Raw genomic sequence first — 22,919 nt, forward strand, 5'->3', positions numbered from 1 at the left:
CATGTGTCCCTTCATGTCGGCGCCACGTCAACGCCACCTCAGCATTAACCCCACCCCCTTTAACCCAGTCAGCTGCCTCATCAGCGTAGTCCATAGCTTTGGTCCATCGTAGACCATAGACTAGAATCCCTTCGGTCCACAGACCCATGAGCCAAGCCTACAGCACAATAACCATGTTGACCAAGTCAACTTCACTGTTGACTGGGCCCCACCTGTCAGCCTCTCAACCTTTTTCTATTTTCCAAAATATTTATAAAATCTAAAAATCCATTTTTCAGTGAATTCCAAGGACTATTCCCCCTTTTCTTTTTCCGGAATTTATCTTCTGACCAACTTCCGAAGCTCATATCACCTCCGTTTCAACTCCAATTTCAACAATTCTTTCATCGATATTCCTCTAAATTCAAATCATATCCATTACCATAAGTTTCATATTTTTTTAATTTAATTTGTATTTATTTGTTTTGCTAGTATGTACGCGTTTTAGAGACCGGAGAGTTCAAGGAGGAGGAGGAATCGAGAATGCAAGACTTCGAGCAAGACCCCTCGAGGACTTCAACGAAGGAAAGTTTAAATCTGTTTCCCTTATTGATCATATTGAACCTAAGTTTTATCACAAGAACCCGTAGCAACTATTTTTCTACCAAATAATTGCATGAATTATTACTTATCGGTGTAATTTGAATTCTTGATGTAGTTATGTCCTATTTTAGATTAGCCAGCCCAATTGCTTTTGAATTGAATATAACTTTTGTAACCCTAGGACATTCATCTCGGTAATTTTAATTACGCTAAGACAAACACCTTGTTACTAGTATGCTTATAACTGTGTATTTTGTTGTTATTTCATGTTTAATCATGATTAGTTTTGCGAAATGTGCGGAACTCGGTGCTTTGGTGTTGTGTGAGTTATGGGATGGGAAAACTTATCGGATAATGATAACAAAAGAGAACTTGTTAGAGCTAGGGCAAGTCAGGGTACCTGCCGAGAACGCCTTGAGAGTTTAAGTATTGCATGTGTGGCAGGCTTGGTGCGGAGATGTTTGCTTTGGCTCGATTAAGAACTAAGTTGGTGTGATATCTAACCTAGTCTTCACAGTACAACCACTCGATCTTATATGCGACAGGACTTAGTCTAAACCCCACTAGCTAGTCTACCAATCATCCGAAGGCAGGAGTGCAACGGGAGACCAAGGAGCAGGTGCAAATAGGTGCATGCTTGTTGACTCGGTTGGAGGCCTAGTTTGAAGGTCATGAACCCCTGGTTAGCTCTTGTAGGTGACTAGTGGGATGCTGCTGAGGTGGGTAATGGCTTTGTTGAGTCACACTGTCATGATGGTGGTATGTTGCCAAACTCAAGTTGTGGGTAAAGTGTACAACTCTACAAAGGTAAAACTATTTGAATAGATGTGTCCACGGTCACAGACAAACTACGATTCAGTCACAACAACTAGTATGGATTGTGTGTGTTTTCCTTGGAATGTGAGTGGGCAAGATGTGCTTGTTTTCGAAAATAGGTCCGGTAGTAGGCCGTGGATTGCTAGGGACGGAGTGTCCAAAAACATTTAAACTTGGGCTTTGGTGACCTTTCACCATAGCAGAACCCCTCCTTCATTTAATAATGTTATGGTTTTTCACAAACCTGTTTTATTAAAATAAACCCTTGCATCTGTAAACTTGGTTTTTCCACAAAATTAAACTTATAGTCATGCTCTTGTCAATATTGCATGCATGTATTTATACCCCTTGATGTAGGGCAAGGGTTGAGACTTGTTGAGTACGTCTATACTCACCCTTGCTTATGATTTCAAAAGAAGATCTGAATTTCACCAACGCCGATGGTGAGACTGACGAATAAGTCTTGGTCACGTTCGCACCCGAGTTGTCTATAGAGTGGCATGTCCTCATGCTGATCCTGATGTACCCTCTGGTGTTGTGGTCTATGTTGCTCGCGAGCCTTTTCAGAGCCCTTTATGTATTACTAGTTTGGTGAATTTATTTCATCACTCTCTCTATTGTATGACTATAGCATCACATACTGTAAGACTTGTATTTACCAGCAACTGATCTAGGAACTAGTATAGTAAAGTTTCAAGCATCAAAGATGACCCATGGCGCTTCAGGATGACCCTAAGGATGTTGAGGGTTTGTCGCCTTTAACAAGGATGGGTTGTTGCCTTCTCTTCAACCTCCTCATCAGAGGAGACGTCGATAACCTCCACCATCGAACCAGATTCGGTGGGAGACGACGGTGATGTGAGGGGAGAGTACTCGGGGGAAGACAAAGAATATTTTGGAGAAGAAGGTGAGTAGTCAGGCGAAGGAGGTTCCGTGATCGAACTCAGGTATGATGCAGCCAAACTTTGACACCCGAGGGCTTTTATAAGCTAACGGGTCAAGAGACAATATCTCTTCTCCTCCTAAGCATTGATTTTGGATGCGGCCAGATAATGGATCACAGACGCCTAAGTGATGCTTAGTCATCGACGTCACATCTTTTTGGCTGGTTCGCACAGATAAAGAGGCAATCAACTGGTGCAGACATTTTCCCGCCATGTTTTTTAAAGCGTGCGGAGCAGTTGAGAAGACAGAACGATCACTTCACCATACTCATAGTAGAGAATCTCTTTACCACTACGCAAAACTTCCACTACGACGTTTCAACTTACGAGTCTTGCCGATGATAAGTCTTATCTCCCATGTGCTTTTGCAAGGATAGGATGATGTTTTTGGGCTAATCAGAAAGCCTACTCGAATAAAACACCTGCTCGAAAATTCACTTTAGAACTTGGAAGCATTCGAAACCCTAAATAGATGATTTGAGAACCCAGAGAATCTGGTTAGATGTATCATCCTAATCTAGAACCCGAGTCTTACTCGATGACACGGTCAGGTAAAATATTTATCTTTGCTAGCCAAATACCTGACCCGTTGAAGCCTCATTTCACGTACTGATAGGGGCTTGACAATGACTACTAGATAATTACCATATTCGGGCACCCTAGGGTTTCCCGTAATTGTCGGGACATATATCTATCTCCGGGAAATGGATCTCTGGATTAAAAAAAAACTACCCATTGATACCTAGTGCATCTCGTAAATAGGAAAATTTATCTCTAAAAACGTAAATGAAGACTCCAAAAGATAAACGACGCTCCCTATATAAACGGAGTCGGGAGCCCCTGCGAAGGATGAAGGATTACAAGTCGCAGAAATCAGAAGATATCGTAAGCCGAGCAAGAAAGTTGTCGACTAGAATAGATCTATCTAAACTAGCCATGCACTCTTTTATAATAGACTCAGATCAATACAAGCTAAATATAATATTATGTTATTATCCTAATGAAGATCTGAACTTATCTGAAAACCACTCTTTTGATTCGTTTGCTCGGATATCCTCTATGTATTCTACAGATAGATAAGATGACGATTCCCCATTGATCGACACACACCATGCGGAATTGATGCATGCACGCACGCATAGCAAATTAATCTGCAGGCTCCAACCACTCGACGTCTAGCTATGACGACTAAGTGCTACCCCTGGTGCCGTGGTGCGTGCCATCTTGCGGACTTGGAGGTCCCCCACCCCCAGTGAGCACTGTGAGTCATGAAAGAGAACTGAGCCTAGGGGTAGGGGCATTTTTGCAAAAAAATTTAAAAAAATATAAAGCGCTGGGCGGCAGATGGATAAAGGCAACAAACTTTGGATCTTAATGGCATAACAGCGGAAGTGAGCTTATTCAGTAGCAGATCGGGGCACGTAATATGCAAGGTGCTTCGGCACAAGTGCTTAAAGAGAATGTATATACATAATTGATCACATGTATAAAAGCTCTCCTTTACAATGCAAATGGCTGGTTGCTTAAAAGGTCAAACCACCTTCACTACTATATAACAGGGTTTTACTGTGGGTTCCAAACTAGCTTTCACTATCAGTTTAGAACTGACAGTACGCAACGACCAGTGATAGCCATTGCAACCGGCAGTGATAGCCGAATTGCTATCACTGCCGGCTCTTGTCCACCGGCAATGAAGCCTTTTTCCAGAAAAAAAAAGATATGAGCTGGCTCGATTCCGAGCCGGCTCGGTTGCTGCTCCCGCAACCGTTGTGGTGAATCACCGCTATCATCGGAGAGGAAGCCGGCTCCAAGCCCGTGATCCAGCCCCCCCCCCCGCTGCCGCCACCGCCCCCGGCCACCACGCACACAGATCCACAACACACAGCATTAACGCGGCGGCACAAAGGCCACCGCCACATCACACAACACACGGTCCACTTCGAAGGAGGCGAAGAGGTGCACCACCACACAGCAAGCAGAGGAGGAGGCCACGACTACACCGAGAAGGAACAGATGAGTACACATAGAATCCATCGACCAATCAACAGTCCCTTCTTGAATCCTGATGCTATGAATAACGGGAAGAGGAGGAAGAAAAGAAAAGAAGATAAAAAAATCCTATCCATCTCGAAGCGACAATCAGTGATCTCTAGGCTCTAGCCGGTGAAGAGGAACTGCGAGGCCTAGGAGACAACATTGTCCACGCACCTCTACGGCTCGTCCATGAGCTCGGGGCTGAGCCGGACCATAAGCACGCAGAACTCCATCTCGCTGAGCGGGCCATCGAGCATCTCGCGGAAGACATCATCGGACATGCCACCCAGCCCCAGCAGCGGCGCGTTGCGGTGCATGCTGTCGAAGGTGATGAGCTCACGGGTTGGATCCATGAGCAGGCGGAACCCGCTCGCCAACTCCTGCATCAGACCCTCCTCCCCCAGCCGCTCCGCCATCACCGGAAGAGGAGCGCGGCGAGGACGACGACACGAAGGAGGAGGAGAGGAGGAGCAGGTGGTGCTGGATGCGCAGGAGTGGATGATCAGATCGAGATCCACGCCATGGATCTCGATCGAGATCGAGTTTCTTAGAGAGAGAGAGAGGAGGGGATAAGCTAGAACGGAGATTGAGTGGAGGGGATCAAGGAGGAGGAGGATGGCGACCAGCGAGATCTAGAGGATGAGAGAGAGAGAGAGAGAGAGAGAGAGAGAGAGAGAGAGAAGATAAGACTTTGATCCACTCAGCACAGATAAGGCGTGGAGGATCGAGGAAAATATCTTGCGAGCCGAGAGCGTCGGACCCAAGCCAAAATCAGATTAGATAGAAATTTATAGTCCGAACGGTATCACTGCTGGTTTGAATTATGAACCGACATTGATAAGGCTCATCACTGTTGGCTCATGGCCATAAGCCGCATTGATGAGCCTTATATCACTATAGGTTTATAAGCTACGAAGGTTGATTCTTTTTGTATGGCTTACGAACCGGCAATGATACCTTATCACTGTCGGTCCATTAAAAACCGTCAGTGATATGCTTGAATATAAGACTAGTTCTATAAGTACTTGTTCCACGCATTAAACACCTGAACCAAACTTAACATCTCTTTCCTTCCTATAAGCACCGACCTCGTATGAGGTGGGAAAAATAAACCATTTTTTGAGTAAGCACCTCTTTTAAACATTCTCATTGTACATACTCAAAGACTGACTACAAGTATTTAAAAGCAATACATCTCCCAATTCCTACCGGGATAGGCTGATCTACATGTAAACGTGGCAGACTATCTCCTGCACAGCAAGTACAACGTGCTGGCGAATCAGAGTTGCCACATCGCACCCACAGTGCGCATGTTCGCACCGCCTCTGCGCCTATCTCTTCCTCTCCGATCCTTAATTTAGTCTCTTTTCTTTAGGCTTGTTTGGTTTCTGCCTTGGCTCGTATGAGTGGATGTAACATTGGGCAATTTAGTTGCTTGGTTGGTGTTTTCATTCAGACCTAACTCATACAAAATGCTCCTTCGGGCATGGCTCTATGAAAATGGACATAATTTAGGTTTCTCTGGAGCCAGGCTTGCGGGATGTAGGTATACACTCAACTAACAATGGTATTAACGTTGATTAATGAGTATTAACTTATATTAATATAGTTTAAATTGTATCAAGGTTTAATATGATAAATTAAGTAATGTAAAGTGTATTTATACAAAATAAATATCATGTTAACACTTATTTTTTTATTTTAATCTTATACAATATATACTCATACAGTTAATCAAATACAATACAGACAAACCAAATATAATATCTTCTCAGACAGACTGAGCACATACAACCAACCAAATAAATAGTACTATATTCACACAACCTAACTCAAATAAGCCTAGCTCACTAATACAAACTAAGCTAGGGCCATGTAGGAAACCAACCCCCCTAGCAGCCCAGTTGATAGGTGGTTTTAGACATTTTTATTTTTACAATATTTTTATAATTGGACTTCAAATTTCAAACTCGAAATATTGTTTGGAATTAAACTCAATATTCAAACTCAAAATTAAATTTGATACCAGACCAATTTGGAGGGTAGAAATTTCCTTTTATATGAAAATGTACTCTCCCGCTCGCATATTACGATGTTTAGGTATCAACGTGGTCTCTAATATGCAACTTTAACTACTACTTTTATATTTAAATTATAATAAAAAATTAAAATTGCTATATTGTGAAAATATTTTTCACATCAAATCTAGTGGCCCTATGTCCATAGTCATATGATCAATCCAAACAATTTTAATAATCGAGGGCCGAGGTAAGAGAGGTTTGATTGCACGCTTTCTATGTCATACCTTCACGAATGAAGTTATTATAGTAAAAAAAAAGTTAAAAACTCTCACCGGGACTCTCCAGCTAGGCTAAAAGGAAGCAGCCCGGCCCGTGGTAATAAAGTAAATTGAAAAACATTAATTTCCCGAAAGGAAATTGAAAAAAAACAATCGAAAGGTAATTTATTATTTAAATTCTTTATTCTGGAGCTTCCTCCTCCGGGCGAAAAAGAAAAGAAGAGAAAAGAAAACCACGGCCTCGTGGCCTCACCTCCACTTCTTCCCTGCTTCCCATGCGCCGCGTGACCTGAGCCGCCCTCGCCGCCTCCACTCCTCGCGCTCGCGACCCTGCCTTGCCGCCGCCGAATCCTTCGCCGACGCGCGGCTCCGAGCCACCCCGTTGGGATTGTCCGTCTGCCCCGACCGCCCAATCCTCCCACCTCTGCCTGATTGGCCGCTTCTTACTCGGGATCTCGCGGGGCCGGCCGGCGCAAGGTTAGGGCTTCGGGCCCATGGCGTGGCGGCGCGTCCTCACCCAGGTGCGCCTCGCGATCTTTTCTTCTTTCCTGCGCTTTCTTGTTGTAGGAGGATACGGTTTGGGGTTCAAAGCTTCCATATTGGAAGTGGGCGGGATTGGGGATTGCGTGATTTGGGACTCGGGGATGTGACCAGCGCGTGCGTCTGGTCGATATAGTTATCTTGGGAGCTGCCTGTGTGGATGTCTCGGCTGTTGAAACATGTAGGCGATAGGCCTACTGGTTTTGACCTAACAGTGATCCAGTTTACGTTTGAAATAGTTACTATTTTCAGTTAGTGATAGAAAGGATTCCCTTCTTTTAGTATATATAGTGGGTCATCAGATTGGTGTGATAACCTGTATGAGAATTTATAGGAAGCACTAGATTTAAGTCCAGATGTCGTCTACTATGTTGTAGGTATCCTGTGTTTCTTGAAGCTAATCTTGAGGAAGTGATCATAAGAACTGCTGTGCTGAATATTGAGAGATGCTGGAACAGTTGTTGCTTGCAATGTGATAATTTGCTCTGCTATTTTGTCTTGTTCTATTCTTCTTGTTGATGTGTGTGTATTAATGGAAGCTATTTGCTTGAGTTAATGCAGTTTTTTCTTGTCACAGATTGCAAGGCACCGACCGACAAATGCAATCTACAATGAACTAATAGCTTCCTCCCCTATGGGCACTCTTAGAAGTGACATCACTGCAGGTATACTGACTTTGCATAATACGTTGGCGTAGATATCAACTGCCGTCCGTGTCTTTATTATTAGTCTATTAGTATACAAACACTTAATTGTGTGGTACTTGCAACTTTTCAATGTTAACATGCTCAAATATATGATTTTCCATATCATTTGCCATCTAACCTTTCACTTACTAAATGTATCTTCGCCCTTTTATTTTCCATTTATAAAGTAGTTAGTTGTCACTTACGGTGCCTGCCTTGGCCCTCATGACTCATGAGTCTATTATACTACTTTCTTTAATCCAGTGTCACTTTTGCCATTATCCCCGTCTATTACTAAAATTTCTTTCCACCTTGTTGTTTGATATTTGTATTGTTTTGTTCCTCATCGCAGGTGCCAGAATTAGAAACTTACAAGAGAGGTATCAGTCAAGCTATATTGGTAGCCTTGCGCGCCGGGTGCGAGACCTAGACTCACCAAGCGGAACTTCTCTGCTCAAAGAGATTTACAGAAGTGACCCAGAACGTGTTATACAAATATTTGAAAACACTCCTTCATTGCGTTCCAATCCTTCAGCACTTTCTGAGTATGTAAAAGCTCTTGTAAGGGTTGATAGGCTGGATGATAGCACCTTGCTTAAAACATTGCAGAGAGGTACCAAAGTCCTCAAACATCTTATCTATCTCATGACTAATAAATCTTGCATTCTGTTGTGTTGCATGTGAAATGCTGCTAGTACTTTTTTTTAAAATTTAAAAAGCGAATAAGATAACATCGTGCCAAACACATGTATAGTGGTTGCATTGTTGTATTATGCATGCATTCGACCTCCTTGTCTTTAACAAGCTAGTAGACCCTGATGTCTTGTATACTAATTTAATTTATCATCTAGTCTTACAAGTAAATACAGCTTGTTACATTTTTTTACGTGACATATTAAAGCAGTTAACAAATGAATACATAATCTTCTTTCATAGCATGTAGATGTTCCGCCAAAGAAAGCTTCATCCTCTATTTTAGTTTTGATTTACTTTAATGTGTAGTTTTTTATTTGTTTATCACATTCTTGGCCATTGGGTTTTACTACGATGAGTGCCTGTTTATATGTGGGCAAACACATTTGATTATCTGGAGTAAGATTCAGGGAAACCCGTTCTCTGTATAATACTCTCTTTGTGTGCCTGGCTAAACTAATTTGAATCTTCTGCATAAATGAGTTTATAGTTAAAACTTCCTCTAATGAAGCCTGGGCAGCATTTCTTCAGTTAGTAATGATTGGTCTTTGATTAACTTGGCTTCAAACTCCACTTATGCATTATCTATACAGGTGCTGCTGCTTCTGCAAGGGGGGAAGAAAGCTTTGTTAGCGTTCCAGCATTAAATAGTGCTGGTCAAGTGACAAAAGATGGAACTCTTGGCACTGCAAATGCACCTATTCACATGGTTACAGCGGAAACAGGTCAATTTAAGGATCAGCTGTGGCGTACTTTCCGAAGCATTGCACTAACTTTCCTTCTAATTTCCGGCATCGGGGCTCTCATCGAGGATAGAGGAATCAGCAAAGGTTTGATTTTGTGAAAGATTTGTACTCTCTTCTAAATTGAACTTCATTCCAGTAACTATTTATGAAATGAATGCAGGCCTTGGTCTGAATGAAGAGGTTCAACCAAGCATGGAGTCTAGTACGAAATTCAGTGATGTAAAGGGGGTTGATGAAGCCAAATCTGAACTTGAGGAAATAGTTCACTATCTCCGAGACCCCAAGGTAAATCTTTCTTAATCATTAGTATCTAGCAGCTTGGATGTACAGTTTCCTCAATTCAAACAATGATACTTGGTGGTTTAGATGTTACCTTTTTGCGTAATAGACCATTAATACTGAAGAAGGTTCCATTGCCTTAGTGCTCTGAAATTCACCATGCCATGATGTGAAACTATCCTGCAATACATTCATCTGTGAAGCTCTTTATTTTCTTGAGTCATATGTTGCTTTTGGACAAACTCAACTTTATCTACCAATATCTTTGTTGACACGACACTGTTTCTCATATTTCTGAAATTGTTGCTTATACTGTTTGGTCTTGTTGCTTGATTTTGTCAGCTGTGCTCTTCCTCGCATTATTAACTATATGCCAGCTCATCGGTCCTTATGTCAACTGAATAGAACATATTCACAGGATTCGGGGTCAAAGCCGCGTTCCACAACCCTTGACCATCGTCCCAATTTGCGGGTCGAAGACGAACAGGGTCGTCCCATTGCTGGCTGGGTCACCACCCGGTTGCTGCAGGGACACATCCCATGGAACGAGATGTAGTGAGGAACGGGGAGAGGGGCATAGAGAGGTTGCTGTTGCTAAGATGCGGGAGGTGGCCAGCGTCGAAGAGGACTACAGCCACCGGCGGCGGACAGGACTAGCTGGTGTGGGGGCACAACCAAAACAAATTGGGGGTCTCCAGCGATATGAGAGTACCGGAGAGAAGAGGAGGCAAGGGCAACTGATTTTGCTGGCTGCTAGTGCAAGATGCTGCCAGCAGCGATGGATTTGTTGCCGGCGGTGCTGTTTCGTGTGGAAGCAGAGGGAGAAAGCGAGGAGGAAAGAGATGATGGTGACTGCGTGCGTTAGCTGTGCGAACAAAAGAGGCTTAGGGCAAGTACGTTAGGTGGGCTAAATGGGGCTGATGGGCCAACAGATGGCAGCCCATCTCTTCTTTCCTTCTCTTTTCTTTTGTTTTTCTTTTCCAACTTTGTGATAGATATTCTATTTCTGCTTGTGTGTGGCCTATCATAGTTCATCGACCCGTGTTAATTGGTGTCACATTCGGTGTTCTGAACAGACTACTAGAGAACACTACCCCCTTCGACCCATATTTTTGGACACCCTCGAACCACGTCCCAGCTGTCCCTCGACCTTGACCCCCGACCCGTCGACCCGGGTTTCTGGTGACTATAGAATAGACTGACTTTGACTTGTCATTACTTAGTTAATCACTGATATACCCTTTTAATTGCTTTTGTAATGGCATGAGCTCATTGCAATGTTGATAGTTTGTGGAGTACCTCCGTTTTTTTTTCATATATTTTTGTTTTGAGTTGTTAAGCTCATCTTTGCTCTGTAGATAATGCATGAAGTTGTTTCGATTTTTTTCCATATATTTGTTATGATATTCACAAGATGTCCACATGTTTTCAGCGCTTCACACGTCTTGGTGGAAAACTTCCAAAAGGTGTCTTGCTTGTTGGCCCTCCTGGCACTGGGAAAACCATGCTAGCGAGGGCTATTGCTGGTGAAGCTAGTGTTCCTTTCTTCTCATGCAGTGGTAGTGAGTTTGAAGAGATGTTTGTGGGAGTAGGAGCTCGAAGAGTGCGAGACCTTTTTGCTGCAGCCAAAAAACGATCTCCTTGCATAATATTCATTGATGAAATTGATGCAATTGGTGGCAGCAGGAATCCAAAGGATCAACAGTACATGAAGATGACCTTGAACCAGTTGCTTGTTGAGTTAGATGGCTTTAAGCAGAACGAGGGTATAATTGTCATCGCTGCAACCAATTTCCCTGAGTCGTTAGATAAAGCCCTAGTCAGACCTGGGCGCTTTGACCGTCATATTGTTGTTCCCAACCCAGATGTTCAGGGCCGGCGGCAAATTCTAGAGTCCCATATGTCAAAGGTAATTCTTGAGAACTCTTGTTGCTGTGCTATCCAGATTAAATGTATTCTCTTACCCTTTTATGCATGATTGCAGGTCTTGAAGGGTGATGATGTGGACTTGATGATCATTGCCAGGGGAACGCCGGGATTCTCAGGTGCAGACCTTGCTAACTTGGTAAATGTCGCTGCTCTTAAGGCTGCCATGGATGGTGCGAAAGCTGTCACAATGAATGATCTTGAGTATGCGAAGGACCGAATCATGATGGGTAGTGAGCGGAAGTCAGCAGTTATCTCTGATGAATGCAAGAAATTGACGGCATACCATGAGGGAGGGCATGCCCTTGTTGCCATCCACACAGAAGGTGCCCACCCTGTCCACAAAGCTACCATCGTGCCCAGGGGGATGGCCCTTGGAATGGTGGCCCAACTCCCTGAAAAAGATGAGACTAGTGTGTCAAGGAAACAGATGTTGGCAAATTTGGATATCTGCATGGGAGGACGTGTGGCAGAGGAGCTTATATTTGGGGATAGTGAGGTGACATCTGGTGCTTCATCCGACTTCCAGCAGGCAACTGTGATGGCAAGAGCAATGGTTACTAAATATGGTATGAGCAAGCAGGTCGGCCTTGTTTCATACAATTACGAGGATGATGGAAAGAGCATGAGCTCGGAAACAAGACTTCTGATTGAGCAGGAGGTGAAGAATTTCTTGGAGAAAGCATACAATAACGCAAAGACTATTCTCACAAAACACAATAAGGAGCTCCATGCTCTAGCCAATGCACTTCTTGAGCATGAGACCCTCACCGGAGCTCAGATAAAGAATATATTGGCCCAGGTAAATAACAAACAGCAGCAGGAGCATGCTATTGACGCACCACAGAAGACCCCAGCAACATCAGCTTCCCCTGCGTCACCAGCTGCATCAGCGGCAGTGGCAGCAGCTGCAGCCGCTGTGGCAGCGCAGCAAGCTGCAACCAAAGCCAAGGGGGTAGCTGGTATCGGGTCTTAGCATATGGAGCATCAACCGGTTTGCACTGTGTATATTCACCAAACTAGCAGGTTGTTCCAGCAATTGACGGTTGGTGAGGTTCAGGAGGAGTATGCTATACAGCTGCAGAATAGAACATACTGATTGTGTGTAAGCTACTGTTCGTGCCCCTCAAGTGAAAAACAAAAAACATAAAAAAATCGCACATTGTAGAAGGCACATTTAGCCGGTGCTTGAATCAGTTTTGTACCCACATCCCAAACGATTTCTGTTGTTTACATCCTAATAATTGTCGGCATTCAATCCGCCTTATGTACTAACAGAGCATAAAGTGGATGACATTCGGAAATATGGATAAGGTGTCCTGTGCGCTTGAATACAATGTGGCAGCTGCTGAGTCTCTTTCTCTGCCCTCCTACGCTCATTTGTTGTGCTGTATGTCTAGCAAGTTGACAACCATTTTCTGTGGCTCTGGTGTTAACTAACCATGTTATGATCAACAAGGCAACAACAGTTTCTAGATCACGTACATGTGGTGCTGCTGACTTGCAGGCCTTGTATTATCAGTTAACATTCTTATTGTTCAGTCTATGCAAAACAAGCAAAAATTTCTGTAGTCATCTTGAGAGAAACTTCCAAGTTTCAACTTCCTCGTGATCAATTAGAAGGCAAAAACTACGGTTGCAGCTGCTGCAAGTTTCAACTTCCTCATGAAGCACATTTCCTACTGCTGCGAGCTCTGCGCTTTGGCTTTCAGCGCTTCAATAACCGCTGAGAAGTCCTGGTCAGAGAGGCCGAGCGATTTCGCCGCCTTGTACAGCTCGTTCGCAGCTGCAACCGTGGGAATGGACTGGGATACCGATTCTGCCAGGGCCAATGCAAGCCTCAGATCCTGCCATGAGTTGTTGGCTTAGCGTCAGTAACTCAGGATCAGGTCGGGTCAGATGCAAATGCAACTGTTCGTCACTGCTGAATACATGGACAAGCAAGTAGGTGCTACCTTCTGCTGGTGTTTCAGAGGAAAGGCAGTTGGATATGCAACTTTAACCATGGATGGGCCCTTCAGGGAGAACATGGGGGCACTAATTGCACCTTGTGAAATAACCTGGAAGGATTAAAGGATCCTATATTAGATCTTTCTCCATGGTATTCAACTATTTACCACTGCAGCATTGTGGAAATCAGATTGTTTCTGTTTCTTTTACGAGAATTACCTCGACGAGAGTATTTGGGTCTAAGCCGACTTTTTCACTCAGGAGCAACCCTTCTGAGAAGGAGACCATCATGCTGCAGTATTTTGTCAAAAGGGTCGGAAAAAATCAATATAATGTCCAAGTAGGTTACTTGAAATCAGTGCAATGTCAATTAGATTCTTTGTTACCTCCCCATGACCATGTTAACCACGAGCTTCATTGCTGCACCATTGCCAACATCCCCGAGATAAAATCTTGACTGGTTTCAGGTAAGAAAAGCATCAGCACATTTCCTTCATACAACATTTGAGGACGGACTAATTGAACTGAATTGTTTCTAGCAGAAAAGAGATACCAACCTTCCCCATGACATCAAGGAGGGGCGCCACTCTCTTATACAAGGATTCGTCACCTTGGGCAATCGCATTGACAGTTTCAGGTACCAAAAAGAAGGATTTAACCGCTGCTTTTTTGCAAAAACCAAGCACGGAGGCGAACATGCAAGGAGCTTGGTGGCAAAGCTGCCGGTTGCAACCAAGCCCACCGGGGTTTGAACCCCAGTGTCGCAAATCCCCCGTAAAAAGGTCTCCAAAGAAGACCGGGTAAGGGGGGCATGTTCAAAAAAAAAAAAAACAAGCACGAAGGCACAAGTTTACCTGCAGTAAGAAAGATCAGCAGCCCATCTTCTGCCGGTTTTTTCGATCCTGAAACTGGAGCCTACTGAAAAGTTATCAAGTTAGTGTTGGAGCAACAGTGCAGGCATTGGAATTACATTGCTGTTGATACATCGAGATCGACAAGCGAATCAACAGTTCCATACAAGATGAGAAGGACACAAGCAATGGCAGGGACCAGAAACTACCTCAAGGAAAGATGCTCCGGTACTTGTAATACGTTCGCCTATCAACTTAGATGTAGCACCATCAACCGTCGACACATCGACATACCTGCAAGTGACAGGCAAGCAAGATCAGTGATAATGTTATCTAGTCATGCATCCTCATCTGCTCCAGGCTCTCTGATGCTTTTGTCTCAGAGCAAGGTTAGCTACCCTTTGCCTGGGGCCAACCCTTCTGCAGCTCCATTGTCCCCGCATGCAACCTCAGCCTGTGGTAGGTACCGGCACAGGCATGACTAGGTTTGTCATGTGAGTTTTCATGAACAGAGAAAAGTGTATTATGAATTCTGAACGGAAGCATATACCGCGCTCTCCGGATCAGCAAGCATCGCAAATGTCACATCGCAGGACGATGCGACTTCGGCTGGCGAAGGCTCGTACCTGCAGGACGCAGCATTCTCTTGTATCAAGCAAAGTGCTGCACACATCTTTTTGTTGAACAAAGTACTACCCTTTCTCTGTGTCAACATGAACAGCAAGGAACTATCTAGTACTAGTATCACAGCAAATTCATCCAAGCTGTAAAGGAAGGATTTGGTTTCCTGTTGTGTGGAATTTTAGCAAAACAGAGCCTTTCCCAAGAGGGAGTAAAGAGCAAACAACAAGCCAAGGTGGAACATTGGGGAGGAAATGTGCATTGTGAATAATGAACAGCTAGCTCAAGGTTTCCAGCCAGTGAACCGGCATTTGCCGTTGCAGATTCAGTCATCAGGAAATATGTCTCACCAATTTAACTAATCGCAGTGTGATTAGTACGCACGCATGGAGGAAAATCGGTTGCTCGGGTATTTATAATTATGTTGAGAATGGCAGGCGTACTTGGCACCGAGGCTGAGGAGAGGATCGCACTTGCTCTTGGTCCTATTCCACACCGTAACATCGCACCTGCAGGATGCAGAGGAGCAAGAGTAACCAATTGTCATCACTGCACCCATCGTTGCAGCCTCCGGATGAAATCTTAAAAGGCAAGGGAAGTGGTCAATTACCCGGCCTTGACGAGGTTGGATGCCATGGGTGCGCCCATGATCCCGAGCCCCAAGAACCCCACCTTGCCCTGGAACTCCGCTCCACCGGCACCTGCATCCGCATCTGCATCCGCATGAAGCTCCTGCCTGCCGCGGCTGGAGTAGGAGCTACCTCACGTGTGGCAAAAGAAAACCAGACCTTGCCCGGCCGCGCAGGAGACGACGAGGCGGCGGGACAGCGCGGGCGCCGCCCGGGCGAAGAGGAAGGCGGCCGCGGCCATGGCAGGCTGGGGGGATGCCGAGAGGGATAAGGGCGGGAGCCACGTGCGCGCCTTGGTCCCTTGCCGTTGGCAGTCTGCTCTCGGCTCTCGCGCTCGGGGTCTGGGTGCGCAGGCGTCCTGGCCTGGACGGGCGGGCCCCACCGGCGGGTGGTCCGACGGCAGCTTTCCTCCTGTGCCCGGTGATTATTCCATCCCGTCGCGTGGCGTCACTCCCTCCGCAGCCTTGCCTTTCCTCTGATCTGTGATGATGACGACGACGACGATGACGAGGTGAGGTGAAGAACAGGAGATGAGATGTGGCTGACTGCATCGCATGCCCGCTGCTGCTCGTCCGCTTTGGTTGCATGTCATGATGTCACTCATTCGAGTCCGTACGATCCGGCCCTTGATGTTTGCCCGTTTCCTGGGAAAACTAGACATCTGCTACGTGCTTGTCACCTGACTCGCAGCTGTTCGTATTTTTTGAATTAAATTTCGAGAAGAAGAACAATACATACACATGTGAATATGATCAGCAGTGAAAACACAGGGTAGGGTTAAAAAATGAATAGCATGTATCTTAATTATCTAATATTCGTATCTGTTAAAATACGAATATGGATATTCGTATCCATATTCATTTTTAAAATGGATACTAAAATGAATTTATCTGAATTCATTTTCGAGATTTGGATTCAAATGTGGATATCCAAATTGCTTTGAATTCGAATATAGAAATGGATAATATCTGTATCCGCCAACAAGGAACCAAATTTCATTAATGTTTTAGAAATTTCAGAATTGAACGAATTTCAATCAAATTTTAGTGAAATCTAACTAAATTTTAATTTCCAACATGAATTTTGAACAAAATTTCTAAAATTTCAGTAATTCTAAATGTGAACGAATTTTTTACACACTAAAATAAAAGTTCTTGTCGTTAAAGGTGTAGGATATTACATACAATCCGATCGAGTAGATATTCAAATGCGGATTTAGATTCGAACTATTCGATTCGTATTCACATTCAAGGATATTTGAATTTTATTCATATTCGTATTAAAATATGGATAGCAATATGAAAAGTGGATTATTTGATTCGTATCTTATCCGTTTCTATATCTAATAACGTGCTCATGCTATATAGATTACATTTCTAATTTTATTTAGATATATGATTAGACATATGTATATAGATATGTGTGGATGTAAAGGTGACGTACGAGCGTGAGTAGGTGTGTGCATCGTCCTGATCTCGTTCTCGAATGCATCACAACGAACGAACGGCCGCCATTTCTTGACGCATCAGGATAACTATATATGTTTCGGTGCACGGGTAATTTAATTGTTCATGAGATTCCTTCGGTGACTGCATGCCCTGTCGTAACTATATATGTTTCCCGAAGTCTGTGTTTCATAGTTCAAACAAGGCATTTGAGAAAGAAAGAATCGCCCTGATTGAATGATAGCGATTTCTCATGTTATAACCCAGCCGTGTTCCAGACAACATGTGTGCCGATTTCGCTAGGATATTGATGATAAACAAAACAGTTCAAGTATAACTACATTAAAGAATACATACAGTTTATGGTCGTGTCAAATAATTACTCTACGAAATATATAACATTCAGCATTTTTACTTGGATCAAATTTCTAGATCTCTTTGATTACTTATTTATCTGTTGTGACATCGAATATCTCTTTGTTAGTACTACCACTTAAAAAAAAAGGGTAGTGTGATGGCAATCTCTACGGTTCATCTAAGTTGTATACAGACTAAAGAATGCTACCAACTCTGTGGGCCCCACCGCACAGGTGTCCTCCACGTAGGTGCAAGTGGATTTATTGCGGTAAAAAACTGCTGCTGGATCCACCCTGAAGGACGTTGGCATTTCTCTAATATATAATGCGGATTAATCTCGACTAGTTAAGAAATGGGAGGAGCTTGTTTGTATCGTACATGTTGGGGGAATACCTAACAATCAGAGCTCCCCTTTACCCACATGACCTCCACCATTTATATTTATTTATACCATTAAAGTATACCTTAGGATCTTCAAATAGACATCGTACAAGTTCGTTCGTTTCAGTTTCCTTCCCTGTATGACACGAGGGAAAAATAAATCCAGTGTTAAATCCAGGTGAAAAGAAGGTATGAAACACCATCGATCTTGTGGAGGTTCGTTGCTCATGATGAACAAGCCTCATGAACGCTCAAATTAGGAGGGTGGTGGGCGGAATTGCGCAGAACCAACTCATGTGTGGGAGGAGGGAGACGACGACGACAAGGGCCCTTCCTTGGTGATTTCCAGCATTTTCTTTCTATTTTCCCCTGCCCGTTTGCAGTGTGGACTACAAGTGGTGTGGCAGTGGTACCACAAGAAAGAAACGGCTACCGCTGTTTAATAGAGTATTCCACTATTGTTAATTCTCATAAAGCAGCGGCAGATCTTGAGGAGGGCGGGAAGGATCAAGCCCTCTAACAATTGGCACTCGGTGAATGGAAAGAAATTCTATAAAATTTTAACAGAAAGATTTTCATGAGACTCAGATTTATGCTGTCTTTTCTCTAATATAACGGTTGGCATGTGCATAAGAGAGAAAAATGAGAACATGTATCATGTTAGAAGAGAAGGTCTTTTGAAATATCTGGTTCTATAGAATTTCTTTCATCAGTGAATTAGGGGGAGAAAGAAGATCGGCCCTCCCGCATGACTTCGCTGTGTCGAAGGAATCGATAGAGTTTGCACATGCATGGATTAACAAAACTTCACATCTTCCTCGTCCAAACCCAGACGTTGTGCCATTTGACTGACTCCGCTCCGGCATGTATGGGAGGCGGGTCTTTTGATTTGTTTACTGCAGCTTGCCCACCACCTGTGTTGTGTACTACTCCTAGATTAAGTACATTTCCTAAAATTTTCCACCTATTGTTCTTCCTAATTTGTTAGCAAGTGAAACGAAATTTGAGCTGTCGCCCATAAGATAAGTTTATACTAATATGTTTATCTCTGCAAGTAAGCACTTGAATTTCATATTCGCAAAAAAAAAGTACTTGAACTTCATTAGTTCAGAGCTCCATGGAACCAATGGAGGAATATTTTAACACTTCCGTCTTCCATGCCGCGCATTCATGTTCCTCGACAAGAGCAGCAAACTGTGCTTTGGCAATGGCCGGAATAAGGATTGCAGAGTATTAAAACTATATTTCGGCGAGTATGACAAACAGATACGACAAAAGCGTAATTTGCACTTACCACCAGTACACACAACAGTAGCTTGAGGTACAATTTATTAAACACAAAGTAAAAAATGAATACACACGATATATTTCATGTTAGATTTCCTCTAAAATTTATATGAATCGAGCGAGCAGCTCAATCAAAGTCAGTAGTATATTTCATAGTACCATTCACCTAAAACAAATGGCGATTTTCCCACGGAGTTGAAACAATAATATTAGTTCCTTTCTTTTCCATTGTTCCATATAGGCCCTAAATCTGGAAACACACACTACAACGAAACTGGGTGCTAGATACGCTCTCGTTACTAGGCTTTTGATAGCGTACGTACAGCTTGGATAGTGGCTCTTGTAGACACGGTTGTTAACACATTTTCAGAAAACGCATCAAAGCTAGTTCATCCACGACTGTTTTGTTTCCTCTTCTCACGTCACAATTGTCTAGATGCGCTTCTAGATACGTTTCCACCACGTCTCAAGCAATAGCTGTAAAGGCCTTCAGAACCAGCAACCTCCTCTACCTCCCAATCAATATAAATGTATCTATAAAACGTGTATATATTACTAGATACATAATATAAATGTATTTATAAAAACGTCTATATCGGTAGAGATGCTATGTAAATTTATCTTCAAAAGCGTCTCTACGTTACGGTTACACGCAACAAAATGTTGCTATACAATATGTCTATAATCTATGTTAGTAGATGTGTAATATAAATATATCCATTAAAATATATCTATACGTGTAGACATGCATCAAAGCGTGTCTATGAAGCGTCTCATATCTCCACTACCCATCTCCGGACAAGCTTTATCGACACTTATCTTCCACTAGGGCCCTGTTTGATAATAGTTTAATTCTGTAAGCTTGTGTGAGAAGCTGGAAACTAAAACAATCGTTTGGCTTATTCGCTGGTTTATAATTTTTCTGATAAACAGTTTTTTATAAAATAAATTAAAAACTAATAAACTGACTAAAGAAGGTTTTTTCTAAAAAGCTGGTAGGCTAAGAAGCTAAAAAATAAACCCATAAATTAACCACTTTTCTCAGAAATAATAAGCAGTTTTTTTAAATAAAATACGTTTTAGAAAAAACTGATAAATTTGAGTCGTACCAAATAGGACCTAGAGATAAAATAAACATACAACAGAGCCAGATCGCATATTACCGTTATGACATGTGCGCTTAGCAATTTCCCTTGCACCCATACCCACCCACTAGAGCCAATTAATTCTCCCATGCGCGCCGCGCGTCTTCTGTTGTCAGCTCAGCTCATCCATCCATCGCCAGGCGGGGCGGCTCTCACTCTAGAAATTGTACTGCCACTAGCAGCAGCGTCACACACTGTTCCATCTCTCTCTCTCCTCCGCGCTCGTTAGCTAGCTAGTGGCGTCCCTTTCTCTCTCCTCTCACTCTCGCTCATCCCCCACCACGAAAGAGAGACCACTCCCCGACACACGTCCTATCCCCTCGCCACGCGGACTCCCCCTTTCTCGCGCGTCCCGCTTCCACGTGGGCCCGCGCGTCAGCCTCCAGCGGAGAGTTGGGAGCCGCGGAAAGCGACCCGGAAATCCACCACCCTCGAACTAAAAGGGTGGAAATCTAGCCTAGCATTAGCTGGAAAATCGATCCCACCGACACGCGCGGATGGAATCAAACTAAACCAGACTAAACCAAACCAAACCAAACCAAATTCAAATCCAAATCCAAATCCAGATCCAAATCCAAGCAGCTACCCCAGGCTTGTACTGCTTGTAGAGCACAGATCACTGTGAATAATTGTGATTAATTATTCCAGCTACTGTCTTGCTGACAGTGTGGTGTGGACTAGTAAGTAAGTACGTAGTCCTCTGATGTGTGCAGGGATTAGACCCGGAATAGCAAAATTCAAGTGTTGAATTGCAGTATCATGAATTTAGCAGATTGGAAAATTTTGGAGGATGGATGGAAAAGGAGAAGGCGAAATGGAAACCATATAAACTATACTCCAATAAATCCACATACACTTCTACTGCTGTGAAGAGAAGAAGCGAGAAGAAAGTTGAAAGGAAATTTCTCTCTACCCCATCCCACCCCACCCGCCCAAATCCACCTCCCCATCAAAACGTCCAAATCCAGATCTTGACCCGGAGCTTACACTTTGCGTCCGTCGTCGTCATCTTCCCGCCGCCGGAGGAGGTCCGGATGACCGACCGCGGTGACCGCACACGCCCACGGACCGGCGCCGGCGCGGCGGCGACCTCGACGATCGGCTCCGGGGCGGGGGCGGGTGCGGGCTTGGCGACCCCGGCGGAGAACCCCGCGCAGAGGACGCGGACGTTGATGCGCTTCGACTTGAACCGCCCGATCTGGAACCCCACCTTCGAGTCCATCTCCGCGGACATGGCGTGGGACTTCTTGGATCTGAGCGCGTTGGCCACGACGGGGTCGACCGTGGCGGCGGAGGCCGACGCGGCGGCGCGGATGACGGTCGTGTTGCCCGCCGGGTGGAGGAACCCCGGGACGACGCCGTCGCCGATGTCCGCGCCGTCCGCACCGAACGACGCCGCGATGTCGCCGTACGCGAACGCGATCTTGTCGTTGGGGTTGCGCGCCGTCACGGTGAACTCGATGCGGGAGGTGACGGCGTCGGAGTCGGAGACGTTGAGCGTCGCCAGCCGCAGCGAGGTGACGGCGAAGGTAGGCAGCTGCGGGTGGTACATCACGTAGAACACCCCCGCCGCGATGGCGCCCAGGAACACCAGCCCCACCAGCACCAGCGTCAGCCACAGGCAGCACACGCAGCACCACCCGCGCGCGCTCCGCCGGGGCCGCCGCGGCGGCGGGCGCGACTGCGCGGGCTTGGGGCGGTACATCGGCGGCGGCGGCACGCGGCCGGGCACCATGGGAGGAGGCGCGGGCCGGGGCGGCCCGCCGACGCCGTTAGCGGCGCCGTTGGTGGCGCGCACGGGGACCGGCTTGGAGACCGGCGCGTACGCCCGGTCGCCCATTGCTTCAGCTTCGCTTCTCGGCTGCTTGGTGGGGAAGGAGGAATGAAGGGGACGACCGGATGAGGAGTAAAGGAGCTTGCTGGGACTGAGGTGGAAACAACGCGGAGAAGAGGGCCGCAATTAGTTGGGGGCATTTATATATGCTTTCTTTTCTGTGTGCTTCTTTCATTTTTCTTTTCTCGCTGTTCTAGGCCTCTAGCGGCTACTTATCACTTCACCCATCACTGTGTTCAACGGTTTTCTTTCATGAGCTAAAATTCTTTTACGATGGGATTTTCGTTCTTTTCAGCGCTCCAACGAATTCCTTTACGGTTTCCATCGTGAAGAGATTCTCAGAGTCATTCCCTCCAGCACAGGATTCTCTCTCCTTTTCCTTCGCGATTCCTCTCGAAGGGAAGCTGTTGGAGATGAGAGGAAATAAAGAGAATGAAAATGGAGAAAAGAATCGGAAAGGGAACGAAATGAAGGGAATATTGTTGGGGACAGTCTTAGCTTCTGTTACGGTCACTCTGCTTTTGGTCTTTTTAAGCGATGAGGTGAGGTTTTTGCACTTTTGCTGGCATTTCATCTTTCGTTTCTCCTTGCTTTTTTGATTGTTTTACCCTTTTATTTGTGCTTCTTTAAATCTATGAGTGCACTCGTGGGGTCAGAAAAATATTTTAGTTTGTTGGGTTTGAATTGTAACACTCTGGATACATGTGTGGTGGCTAGATTTCTCACAAAGTTCTAAATAATAAAATGACATAAGGTTCGGATGGTTTTTTTTTCGCATTTATGGTATGATATATGGATGGTTAGAATGATAATTTTTTGTGAGTTTTACGTGGTAATAAAGTAGTGACGCACGTTGCCAACGCGATAATATGAG

The 22,919-nt window shown here is 44.6% G+C and overlaps 3 protein-coding genes across 3 annotated transcripts; 1 reads left to right on the plus strand and 2 right to left on the minus strand.

The window, feature by feature from the left end:
- The first annotated feature begins 6,893 nt into the window (after nt 1-6,893).
- Nucleotides 6,894-12,914, plus strand: LOC133905099 (ATP-dependent zinc metalloprotease FTSH 5, mitochondrial-like). The gene is made up of 7 exons (XM_062346811.1): nt 6,894-7,196; nt 7,793-7,880; nt 8,254-8,514; nt 9,188-9,424; nt 9,501-9,625; nt 11,052-11,528; nt 11,604-12,914. The coding sequence occupies exons 1-7, from the start codon at nt 7,170-7,172 to the stop codon at nt 12,519-12,521; spliced, it is 2,133 nt and encodes a 710-aa protein (XP_062202795.1). The 5' UTR covers nt 6,894-7,169; the 3' UTR covers nt 12,522-12,914.
- A 117-nt stretch (nt 12,915-13,031) lies between these two features.
- LOC133905107 (glyoxylate/succinic semialdehyde reductase 2, chloroplastic-like) lies at nt 13,032-16,141 on the minus strand. The gene is made up of 12 exons (XM_062346823.1): nt 15,756-16,141; nt 15,578-15,674; nt 15,411-15,476; nt 14,897-14,972; nt 14,745-14,800; nt 14,556-14,640; nt 14,350-14,410; nt 14,053-14,105; nt 13,882-13,952; nt 13,715-13,787; nt 13,501-13,605; nt 13,032-13,392 (listed from the first exon to the last, which is right to left on the minus strand). Exons 1-12 carry the CDS (start codon nt 15,835-15,837, stop codon nt 13,225-13,227), a joined length of 993 nt encoding a protein of 330 aa, XP_062202807.1. The 5' UTR covers nt 15,838-16,141; the 3' UTR covers nt 13,032-13,224.
- Nucleotides 16,142-20,951: 4,810 nt separating this feature from the next.
- LOC133905117 (NDR1/HIN1-like protein 13) lies at nt 20,952-22,219 on the minus strand. The gene has a single exon (XM_062346833.1). The coding sequence runs from the start codon at nt 22,049-22,051 to the stop codon at nt 21,161-21,163; it is 891 nt and encodes a 296-aa protein (XP_062202817.1). The 5' UTR covers nt 22,052-22,219; the 3' UTR covers nt 20,952-21,160.
- Nucleotides 22,220-22,919: the final 700 nt, after the last annotated feature.

This window comes from Phragmites australis, chromosome 2 (assembly GCF_958298935.1).
Source record: "Phragmites australis chromosome 2, lpPhrAust1.1, whole genome shotgun sequence".
Taxonomy (NCBI): domain Eukaryota; kingdom Viridiplantae; phylum Streptophyta; class Magnoliopsida; order Poales; family Poaceae; genus Phragmites; species Phragmites australis.